This window comes from Rhododendron vialii, chromosome 5a, assembly GCF_030253575.1.
Source record: "Rhododendron vialii isolate Sample 1 chromosome 5a, ASM3025357v1".
Taxonomy (NCBI): domain Eukaryota; kingdom Viridiplantae; phylum Streptophyta; class Magnoliopsida; order Ericales; family Ericaceae; genus Rhododendron; species Rhododendron vialii.
Window position 1 is genome coordinate 3,525,001 of NC_080561.1, and position 11,163 is coordinate 3,536,163.

At 40.3% G+C, this 11,163-nt stretch overlaps 4 protein-coding genes across 4 annotated transcripts in view; all 4 read right to left on the minus strand.

Moving 5' to 3' along the window:
- The window catches only part of LOC131325765 (serine/threonine-protein kinase ssp1-like), an 8,825-nt gene extending 4,804 nt beyond the window's left edge, over positions 1-4,021 (minus strand). The window contains exons 1-2 of the mRNA XM_058358204.1: positions 2,649-4,021; positions 2,445-2,522 (exon numbers count right to left, since the gene is read on the minus strand). Coding sequence (XP_058214187.1) covers positions 2,445-2,522; positions 2,649-3,981 — 1,411 coding nt within the window. The 5' untranslated portion in view covers positions 3,982-4,021. The remainder of the gene's footprint in view (positions 1-2,444; positions 2,523-2,648) is intronic.
- The window catches only part of LOC131325764 (uncharacterized), a 52,909-nt gene extending 48,570 nt beyond the window's left edge, over positions 1-4,339 (minus strand). The window contains exon 1 of the mRNA XM_058358203.1: positions 4,102-4,339. The gene's annotated coding sequence lies outside the window, so the exon portion shown is untranslated. The remainder of the gene's footprint in view (positions 1-4,101) is intronic.
- On the minus strand, positions 644-2,320 carry LOC131325777 (uncharacterized). The gene is made up of 4 exons (XM_058358221.1): positions 2,209-2,320; positions 1,119-2,083; positions 923-971; positions 644-827 (listed from the first exon to the last, which is right to left on the minus strand). Exons 1-4 carry the CDS (start codon positions 2,306-2,308, stop codon positions 796-798), a joined length of 1,146 nt encoding a protein of 381 aa, XP_058214204.1. The 5' UTR covers positions 2,309-2,320; the 3' UTR covers positions 644-795.
- A 2,253-nt stretch (positions 4,340-6,592) lies between the features above and the next one.
- Positions 6,593-9,167, minus strand: LOC131325784 (inorganic pyrophosphatase 2-like). Its single transcript, XM_058358234.1, has 4 exons — positions 8,873-9,167; positions 8,215-8,339; positions 7,931-8,120; positions 6,593-7,030 (listed from the first exon to the last, which is right to left on the minus strand). Exons 1-4 carry the CDS (start codon positions 9,014-9,016, stop codon positions 6,770-6,772), a joined length of 720 nt encoding a protein of 239 aa, XP_058214217.1. The 5' UTR covers positions 9,017-9,167; the 3' UTR covers positions 6,593-6,769.
- Positions 9,168-11,163: the final 1,996 nt, after the last annotated feature.

Genomic DNA, 11,163 nt, shown 5'->3' on the forward strand with positions numbered 1-11,163 from the left:
TTTCTTCTTAGAATCAGAGACAGCAGAGCCGCTTTTATCTTGTCCGACACGCTGTGCTTTGTTGTTTGTAGAAGCAAATTCTGATAAGGTTATAGGCCCCACAATCTCTCTTCCTCCTTGTCGTAACGTCCACGCCTTTGCAGTAGTTCCCTGCGATCTTCCCTTACGCTTATGCGACACCAATGCAATCTGAAGGCTCTCCACTACTTCAGCAATTGTCGGCCTTTTCTTTGGTTGATTATGTAAACACTTGTTGGCTAGTTCGGCAAAGTACTCAAGACTATGTGGTGTTATGTCTCCAGTCAGAGAGGGATCAATGATTCTGTCAAGCTTTCCCTTTTTGATGTTGATTTTTGCCCAATTAACTAGATTAATTTGCTTGTCGTCGAGTCTTGTATCTATTGCTAGCCGACCACACAAGACTTCCAACAACACCACACTGAAATTGATAAATGAGAATGCAAAATAATCAATTTTTTATCAAATCAAACCAATTTTTTTTTTGATAAGTAAATCAAACCAAAGTTATTAAGATTATAAGTAGCTATACGCGAATAATTACTAATGAAATTCAAAATCAAGCATATACAAAATAAAAATCTTAAAACTCAAATGCTCAAGGGGCCGGGGGTCGGAGCCCCCGGGTCCCAACATACCTCCACCCTTGCTTGTGCCTTGATGCGCCTCGCGCCTATGACAACTTTTGTAAAGGCCCATGGTCCCCAAAATCTCATCATCCTCACCATGCACACACACATGATCTAACAACGATGGCCAACACAAATAATCCCAGCATCAGAAGATGTCAGGATGATAAAAAGAAACCCCTACAGAACGAGATTTAAGCAAACAAATATCAGCAGCTAAATTTACGTAAAATCAAGGCCAAAACAAACAGAAGCCCTGCTGAAAGCAACATTACCAACAATATTCTGGTTTAGCAGAGGAAAAATTGGCAAGGAGATGTCTTGCTGCACAAAGAACATGGAATTGGTATCAACCATGTAATATTATTCTACAACTGAACATCCTTATGGTCTTTTCCTCTTCAATGACCTGCAATTATCACATCCGCAGCTATCTCAAAAATTCGTGGTATTGGAAACCTTATCACGAACCTTTAGTTTGGTTACTTGATTTCCCAATGAGGTGAGAAGTTGCAGATATTCCCTAACATTCTCGTCACGGGCCATTAAAATCCAGTCCCCATCCTCATCCTTATACTCAATGTTGAAACTACCAAGCTTGCACTCCAGTATCTTTGACACTTCTTCCTTCAATTCATTAATTCCAGATGTGAGAGGGAATCGAAATTTTATTGTGGTATCCCCATATGTCGCCTTTAGGTTCATGGACCTCGTATCTTGCCTTTCTGTAAGAAGAGGCATGATGCGAGGATTTGTAGGCATTGTGTGGAGAATACTAGGCATGGATTGGCTTGGAGCTGGATCAGAACATGAAGGGACTGTCAAGTTAATAGATTCAGAGACATGTCCAGCCCAAAAAGAACTTCCCGTTGTGTGGGGAACAATAGACATGGGTTGGCTCGGAGCTGGATATGAACATGAAGGGATGGTTGGGTTAATAAATCCAGAGACACGTCCCGCCGGAAAAGACTCTTCCACTGAAGGTAACAAATTTCTCAAATCATCTGAAATTCCCGTTGTCTGGGGAACAGTAGGCATGAGTTCGCTCGGAGCTGGTTCAAAACATGTAGAGATTGTCCACCTATTAGATCCAGAGACATCTTCCTCTAGAAAAACATCTTCTAGGAAAGCTAGCGAATTTATTTGATCTTCTGAACTTCCCATTGTGGGGGTAATAGTAGGCATGTGTTGGCTCGAAGCTGGATCTGAACATGGAGGGACTGTCCACATAGATCCAGAGATATGTCCTTGCAGAAGATGCTCTTCCAGTGAACCGAAAGAATTTCTCTTATCTCCTAAACTTTCCATATTCTCACCTAAGATCTGTGTTGATGCTATATGAGGGTGTGAAACCTCAGGACCATTGCAATTTGGATAAGAGGTGGACACCGTCCATTGATTGTTTTGTTGAAATGCCCACTCAGAGGAAACCCCTCCTGCATTTTCATTGTACATATATGACACAGAAAAAAACCCATATCAGGATAATTACCCGGGCAAGAATATTGAAAAGTAGGGATTTTTACTATTCCTACCATTGAAGCAATTTCTGTATTCTTACCGTTTGGGCCTTCAACAAAATCCCGGAGAAACTCATTCGTCTCCTCAAGATGACCAACCATTTGATTTCCCATCTCGGTCTGCCCATTAGTTGACAGCATCTTCCATGTCGGTGATGGTTATCATTACTTATTTTTTGGATAGGTTAAAAAATTGGATTATTAGGCCATTACTGGTTCTCCATTTCTCCCTTCTTAACGATTCAAACAGGTGATTAGTAAGCCAGAGGGGAATTACCTTTTTTTCTTCTGATATTATTTGGCCACCGCTGGATCCCGAACCGCCTACAAATGCGTTTAAGCGTGGATACACTAACTGCATGAGCAAGAATCAACATAAGAAATTTATATTGTTACATTGATTCCACTGGAGAATAATCGAGATCTACTTGCAGATGTATTTTGGTTGAAAACAAGTGAAACATGGCAAGCAGTAGATTACCGCCAAGGCTCTCCGCAACATCTCCACGTTTACGGCCATAATGTTGTCGAAGATCATCTAAAGTAACACTCGTATTTATCTCTTCGCAGTCTTCTTGTTCTCCTGTTCTTTTCTTCTTAGAATCAGAGACAACAGAGCCGCTTTTATCTCGTCCGACACGCTGTGCTTTGTTGTTTGCAGAAGCAAATTCACTTGATGATAAGGCTATAGGCCCCACAATCTCTCCTCCTCCTTGTTGTAACGTCCACGCCTTTGCAATAGTTCCCTGCGACCTTCCCTTACGCTTATGAGACACCAATGCAATCTCAAGGCTCTCCACTACTTCAGCAATTGTAGGCCTTTTCTTTGATTGATTATGTAAACACTTGTTGGCAAGTTCGGCAAAGTACTCAAGACTATGTGGTGATATGTCTCCATTCAGAAAGGGATCAATGATTCTGTCAAGCTTTCCCTTTTTGATTATCATTTTTGCCCAATTAACTAGATTAATTTGCTTGTCGTCGAGTCTTGTATCTATCGCTAGCCGACCACACAAGACTTCCAACAACACCACACCGAAGGCATAAACATCAGATTTCTTGGTTAGTCGACAGGTGAGGAAGTAATCGGGATCCAAATATCCAAACGTTCCTTTGACGTTTGTGCTAACATGGGTTGTTAAATAGGTAGCCATGCTTTTGGATATTCCTAAATCAGAAACCTTTGCTACCATATACTCGTCCAACAAAATGTTTGTGCACTTCACGTCTCGGTGTATGATACCTGGTAAGGTACTATTATGAAGGTAGTCGAGCCCACGTGCAACGTCAAGGCAAATGTTGAGCCTTTGCTCCCATGTTAGGTGAGATCTACTTCCACCGCTTTCTTCTCTAGTACTTGTTTTGTAAAGATAATTGGCGAGAGTCCCCCCAGCCATATATTCGTAAACAATAATCATCTCCTGATTCTCGTTGCAATAACCGATGAGCGAAAGGAGATTAGCATGCCGGAACTTTGAAAGCAACTTTAACTCTGTCCAAAATTCTTCAGCGCCTTGATTAGACACAGCACTCAACCGCTTTATGGCAACAATGGTGGTTGTAGCACCGTCGTCAATGTTTGCTTTGTATACCTTACCAAATCCCCCAGTTCCAATAACTAATGCATCGTCAAAGTCATTAGTCGCTTTTAATATTTGACATAGCGGAATAAAACGACAAGAATCCTTCAATTGATCCACGCCACCATCAATTGCTCCAGCTTGATCAAAGGGAGTAGGAAACGGAGAGGCATGCGGAATCTCACCCAAGTCAGTGGACAAGGCTCCCGCTTGAACAAAGGGATTCTTCTCCATCTCTGAAGCTGATGAGAGAGAATGAATAATTCCGCTGCCCGGACCCTGCCTGGATCTCCTTGAAAGCTTGGTTACCACGGTGGTCCTTGAATACGAAGGTGATCAAGGGTCTTCGCTAACTAGGGAGATATTGTTGGACAGCCACCGGAGAGGTAATCGCTCCACCGGAAGTCTCCCCAAACCCCTGGCTAGTTATGATCGGGCTTCATCTTTTCATTAAACTCTTTTTTTGGGAAGGGGGTTTGATTTAGGCTTCATTCGGATTTGGGGTTTTCCGTTTAGAACATGGAAGTCTTGATACATGTTTGTTTTGCGATGAGCCTTTTTGGTCCCTTTGCTTGCAGCTTTGCTTTTTTTGGTTTGACAAGTAACAGCGTTTACCCGCCAATCATTCTGCCGGTTTAGAAAAAAATTTCAAACTCAAAAAATATTCACTATATTTGCTTTCAATCATTACTTTCCAGTCATTACTCTTATCTCCAAACATTATTCTCATTTCTCTCTCCACTCATTACCCTTACTTTCAATCATTACTCTATTTTTCTCTCAATTCATAATCCCAAAAAATTTCTCAAAAACTCATTTAATTTGCCTGAATATCTATTTTGGAGACTCATGGGTTGGAGATGCTCTCATCTCCGGTAGTTCATGCCTAGGAAAAATATAAATTTCTATTTTGGCTAATCGCCAAATGATTGAGGAACCCTACAGTCTAGCATTTAGCAAAATTAGGGCTAACAAGAGATCTAAAATTTCCAATTCTCATGGACGAGAGAGATCAGCACCGACGACGAAGATTATCACGATGGAAATTAACACATCGGTGATATATCACGAACGACGATGTGTTATACCATGAACAACAGAAACGATGGGAATGTAGAGGCGAGGACTTTGGGCTGTTCACGGTTGGAGAGAATCAAAGAGTACTTGCTCACGTTCAGAGTTTATCATCACTGATATGGAGACGTAGAGATGTTCACGATCGGAGTTGTTCACGATAGGAGATGACGCCGACGATGATGATGACACAGATGAGGTAGAGCTCCGATGATGATCGTTGATGTCGTTGTCCCGCAACTTGGAAGATGTTGACTGTGTGTCTATGTTTGAGAGAGAGAGAGAGAAAGAGAGAGGGCGAGGTGAGGCTACAATAACTTGCGGGCTTGCGAGTTTCTTTAACGGAGGGGGAAGTGGCGAGGAGGTAGGCGAGTCTGCTGGGTCTAGTATGAGGTTTTTGCTTGACAAAACCACAGTTTGGAAGGGATGGCAAGACTGTTGCAAATGCTCTAATATGAACAAGCTTTGTTTTTTTTTTTTTCCGCCAATATTGTATACATCAATGGGGGTTGGGGGAGTTTTAGTATGCTAACAACCAAATGGGGTTCGATGTACCTCCCCTTGCAAGGAAAGAGATGAACTCTTTATATGAACAAGCTTAATCAAGGATGAGCCTTTTTGGTCCCCGCGAACCCTTTCGAGAAGGTGAAACGAAACTTCTCACTCCAATCATCATATGATGGGCCATTAATACATTGGAAATTTGACTAGCTGGTGAAACTAAATTTCTAGAAGTTGATAGAAAGAAAAAATGTGTTACATATACGTATAAAAATTGCATACTATTTATATGGTAGCTTTGTCCGTCAAGAATTCAAAGAGCAATCACCTCATGAACAAACAAGAAGAAGAAAAATAAACAAGCAAATAAAGAGAGAAAGCATTCAAACCAAATAACATTAAACCCACCCACAAAAAAGAAAATGAAAAAAAATACATCCAAACCGAATTTCTAACAGATGTAACAACTTATCTGGAAATGTTCTGATTTAGCAGGTTTGAGGGAAAATCTAGCGAGGAAATGTTCCGTTGAACTTGGAACTGATGACAACCATGTATCATATTTCTTGAAATAACCCTACCCGTGGTCTTTTCCTCTTTATTGATCCGCAGCCTTCACTAAAGTTCGTGGGATCGGCAACCTTATGAAGATTATTGAGATTTGGATAGGCCGTGGACTACATTGTTCGACATTCCAGTTCATATGCCTATTGCCTTGGTTTCATTGTTCACAAACGGAAACAAAAATCTCATACGCGGAAATTATCAGGGTAAGAATAATGAATAGTAGGAGTTTCTTGACATCTGCTATCAAACCATACTCTGCAATTGGCTTGGGTAGAAACTCTGCAATTCCTCTCTGGCCAGATAAAATAGCCCATAGCTACCCAAGCCAATTTCCTGATGGAGATATGGAAGAGTTTACCCCAAAACTTGCCTGAGCCAATTTCCTCACCTCTCATCAGGGAAGGATATATGATAGAAACAAAAGGAAGAATGTTCTAATATGTGAATCATAGAAACATAAACCTTTTGTCAGGAAGATTATGGTTTCTCTGCTTTTCTCTCCTCTTAAGTCTTGACCATCTGAAAAGGCGACTAGGAAGGAGATCAGGGAGGAATTACCACTGTCTTTTATCCATTTTGGAATGAATCCCATGATGCCTACAAATGCTCTTAAAGGTGACATTGACCGCAAGGGCAAGAATAACATAAGAAAACCGTGGTGTTAGATTGCTTCCACGAGAATAATCTAGCTCTCTTCGCCGAGTTACAACCCAATCCTCAAATATTTTTTTAAAGTTTGATGCAAAACATTGGAAAATGATATCCAAAGTCATTCTACATCAATCCAAAGAGTAGTAGTCTAAAATTGAAAAGTTTCAGATGATATACCTATCAGAGCATTAATTGCGTCAACGAAGTAAAACGAAGAATCAGAGTTTCCTTATATGGTGCCTGTGTCAACAAGCTGACTTAGGATTCTCTCAAGCTCCTCTCCGTTGCTCCACTCATAGACCTTTGCCTTGACAATCGTACCGTTATCACAAATCCTCTTCCATAAAGGAAAATCCTTTCTTGGCATCACATGGTCTCCCTCTCCAAGCTTCAGACTTGGGCAGAAATCACCTCTTCCATCTCCAAGGTAGATCATTCTTACCTTCCCTTTCTCAGAAATAGAAGCTTGGATCTGCTCTATCACGAGACCCTGTTGTGGATAAATCAGTTAACATGACAGATTAAATAAGTCGATTAGATTCTCTCAACAATAAAAAAAGTAGCTTATAACCGTCACTAATAATCGACACTAAGGTTTCTAGCCTTCTAGGGATACTACCCCGCGGCTAATCAAATTATCTCGGAGGTTATCCAAGTATCATTTTTCACTATGACATGTCACTTGTAAACTACTGCAACTTTGGCCAGAAAATGATTATTGGAATTATGTTGGGACTATAAGCAAGTATCGATTTTGTTTTACTTTCTTTTCGTTTTTTTAAAATGAATTATCGATTTTTTTGAAGGGTAATTGGGAAGTACCATGTCCAAAGGGAGACCCCACCAACATAATCGAATATGTAATTGTTATCTGCTCCAAAAGCTTCTAAAGTGAAAATAACCAAACAGAAAGTGCTCAAAGTCAACAGATGTATATAGAGAACACCCCCAACAGAAAATATGAGTGCTACACAGGGACATAGACGTGTGGTGTATGGTGTTAGATGTATGTGCAGCGTTCATATGTACGGACTTCTTCCACTTCATAGGATAATCACAGTATGAGAGTCCAATCTCTGAAATTGAACTTAGTCTCTCCATGGTAGTATACTAGTGGAATGCATAGGTTATGACTTGATCCAATAGAGCCGACCTTTTGTCTAAAAGAATGGAGCTCGGTGAAATGATCGAGATTCCACCCTATGCTGTGGGCTGGGGAGAGAGCTACAAGTATGAATCTCATGACAACAAGCAGCACTTCAGCTCGATGCAAGGCATCCCAAAAACTAAATAAAGTGAGAAATAAAGAACTTGGTATGAATTACCATTAAGAGAACAATGTATCAGTTTAAAAGAAACATAGAAAGCTGAATGGTACCAAACAGAATACCTTGCACAAATTGGGAGGGCATAAACTGCAACCATGAGGAGAGGAATGGTAGGGGAATATCCTCAGCCTGCCTCCTTCAATAATGCTAGGGTTTGTAACTATCTCAGTGAAACAATCAAACAACCCAAATTGCTTCAAGATTGTCTCAATAAAGAACTGATTCGCGTCACTGATTATTCTTAATTCGCACCTGAAATAACCACATTCCATCTTTACATAATTATTTCTTGGTTATATAACCAGCTTACTTCCGAAATAAGAATGAACTAACTAGGAAAAAGTACCTAGGCAGAGAATGGGCTTTTCTGATGGCTGAAATTACTCTGGGATTCATAGGAACCCGCCTCAAACACTCCGTGATTTCCTCAATTGTTTTCCCTCTTGAGTGGAGCTCCTCCATCATCCTATCCTACAATTGATAACAAGACCTATCAATAAACCTCCGTAATCGATTCCCAGCATGTTTCAACAAATTGAAAATATGGATGAGAAAAAATGAAAAAGCAAAATAAGAGCTCCATTTCTTTCACAAGAGGGTATCAAACTAAGCAAGAAACCAGATTTTTTCTTTCAAACCAAGAGACAAGTTTTCAACCAAATTTGGTGAAGAAGCTTTTGAGGATGAGCTTGAAATACTAGAAAAGTATCTGATGAAGTGTTTAAAGGAGTACGGAATTGATTATTAAACCCTTACGTGAAAATTTCATACAAAGGGTTTGCGGGATAAATTAGGAACTATTGAAAGATTTGATGCACAACCATCGGAATTCATATCAAACCAAGCTTTAAACCCAAATCATACCCTTTTTTTTTTATGGGAATTTTGAATAACGATTGAAGATGGTCTAACCAAATACAGTTAAACTTACAATCGACTTCAAATTACAGAAGTTTTCTTTAAACAAAACAACTGAAAAGATGGGGAATATAGTAAGAACTAGCCATGAGAGTGGTCCAAGGCAATGTACGGCGAAGCTGATCGAACAGAGGGGTCAGGCCCATTTGCTCCACTACCCAGGTGTCGCTGTTGTCTTCGATCATCGTGTGATCGAAATCAAACACAACCACGGTGGTGGTTCCCTCCATTTCGGTACTTAATCGGCTGTTTTCCCGGCGGCGGCGCCACCACCGGAGAATGACTGGGCGATTTTCACTCCGAAAATGAGAGAGTCAAACTGGCTGTTGTCTTGTGCGTCTCGATTTGTTGCTTTGCGTTTTCGCAACTAATGTCGGGCTGTGTTTTTTTAAGCCCCAAGAGTTACTTTTATTTTGTTCGGTTAGTTTTTTGTTAATTTTTTATTTTTGAATTTTTGTCAAGATGTTTGAGTAAAAATTATAAATTTTTTATTTTTTTAATTCCTCACGACCAAATGAACCGATAGTTTATAAAAGTTTGACTAAAAAATCAAAATTAACAAATGTAAAAAAAAATTGAATAAGAATATAAAAAAAACTTCAAAATCTAAGTAAGTAGTTCGATTGGTCGGTAGGTTTGCTCTCACACTATTGACTAGGGCAGGCCACAATGAATTAACCTTTAGTAAATTTCTTAATCTCGGTATGAATGACCAATCTTGAGTAGTGCTACTGGTACAGCAGCTGCTGTACAGCAGCTGCGTACAGATTTCGTTTGCGCCTGCCTCGGGTCTCGCAAAGATGATCGGAGCCGCTCATTTTGTTCAAAATACGTCATTTAAGGTCCCTAAAAAAAATCACCTCAATCCGATATCGGGAAGCGTGTTTACGAATCATCCAACTTTGCTTCAAAATTTAGCGCTAAATTTTGAAGCAAAGTTGGATAATTCGTAAATACCCTTCCAGATATCGGATTGAGGTGATTTTTTTCAGGGACCTTAAATAACGTATTTTGAACAAAATGAGCAGCTCCGATCATCTTTGCGAGACCCGAGGGGGTGCAAACGGGATCTGTACGCAGCTGCTGTACAGCAGCTGCTGCTGTACCAGTAGCATTTTTGACCAATCTTTGACCCAAAAAAAAAAATAATTAACGTACGCGTAAACCTGGTCAGTCATGCCCCACCGTGGAAAGAAAACATATGCTGAGTTGAGCTGGGCCGGAGCTGAGTTTTGAGTGGACCGGAAGGAGTCCATTCTTTTCTGCTGTTCTGCCTTCACCAAATTGTCCAAAATACCATTCACCCTCGTGCCCTTCACCTCACCAGTCACCACAAAGATGCAAATAAGTGGTCAACAAAAGGCAGAAAAGTTAGTGGGAGTCAGGCAGCAACTAGGGTTTGGCTCAAAACTCTGATGCATATAGAAGCTCTCCCAAACAAGCTTGAGAAAATTGAACTCAAAAGAATGAGGCTTTCAAGCAGAGAGAAGGGTTTTTTCCAAGGGTGGTTGCCCTCTCTGCAAAAAACCATGACCAGATCATCTAAGCCAATGATTTCAGCTCAATCAACAGCCCTTTATGTATGTGTGTGTGTATATATATATGGATGATTCTGTTTGTGGGTATAACTTGGTTTATGGAGAGGTGCTGATCCCATGAACCAAGCCCTTCTTTCTTTTCCTTTTCCTTTCTTTTTTCTGCTGCTGCTGCTGCTGCTGTTGTTGTTTGTGATACAACATGAGCCAGGACTGCCTGATAATTTTTCCTCAACTATGAGAGGCTGTGATGATATACACATATCTTGAGTTCATATTTGTTGAGAAAATGGGACTCATTTCTTGGCGGGGCAATTTCGAGGGCCTGTGGGAGAGAAGACTGATTTATTGGTCCTCTCTCAATGGGGCAACTGTTTTTGCAGCCACGGTGGGAAACCCCTTTTCTTCTCCTATCAAAATACAGATCTGAGCCTCAACCTCTTTCCTGTAATGTTTTGCGTGTGTACATGTATAGCTATGAGTGCATAACTGCTGCACGGTAGTACTAGAAAAATTGGGCAAAATCTTATTTTTGGATTATTTGAGAGTTCCATTGATTTTTTTGGTGGATTTTTGTGGGTCAAGTTGTACTGATCAAGAAACTAATAATTCAGATAAATGAAAGGAAGTGAAAGTGGACGAGGGAGAAAGTACATGGAATCATTTTCTTTTGTTTGGTTCTTCAAAGATAAAGAGAGGAAAACGAGAAGAACATTACTTCAAAGGGAATTAAATAGTGTCATGTGAGTATAGTAAAAGAAAAGAGAATTTTTTTGATATCAATATCAACAGGTCTTAGAGCTTCTGGGCCAGCAGCTCTCACATGAAGATTGAGTTTAGGT

Coding starts and splice junctions, on each gene's coding strand:
- LOC131325777 (XM_058358221.1), bottom strand. CDS start 2,308: ATGCTGTCAACTAATGGGCAGACCGAGATGGGAAATCAAATGGTTGGT. Junction 2,084..2,208: donor TTTTGTTGAAGGCCCAAACG/GTAAGAATACAG, acceptor ATGAAAATGCAG/GAGGGGTTTCCTCTGAGTGG. Junction 972..1,118: donor ATCAAGTAACCAAACTAAAG/GTTCGTGATAAG, acceptor TTCTTTGTGCAG/CAAGACATCTCCTTGCCAAT.
- LOC131325784 (XM_058358234.1), bottom strand. CDS start 9,016: ATGGAGGGAACCACCACCGTGGTTGTGTTTGATTTCGATCACACGATG. Junction 8,340..8,872: donor TGCCTTGGACCACTCTCATG/GCTAGTTCTTAC, acceptor TATCAATTGTAG/GATAGGATGATGGAGGAGCT. Junction 8,121..8,214: donor AAAGCCCATTCTCTGCCTAG/GTACTTTTTCCT, acceptor TGGTTATTTCAG/GTGCGAATTAAGAATAATCA.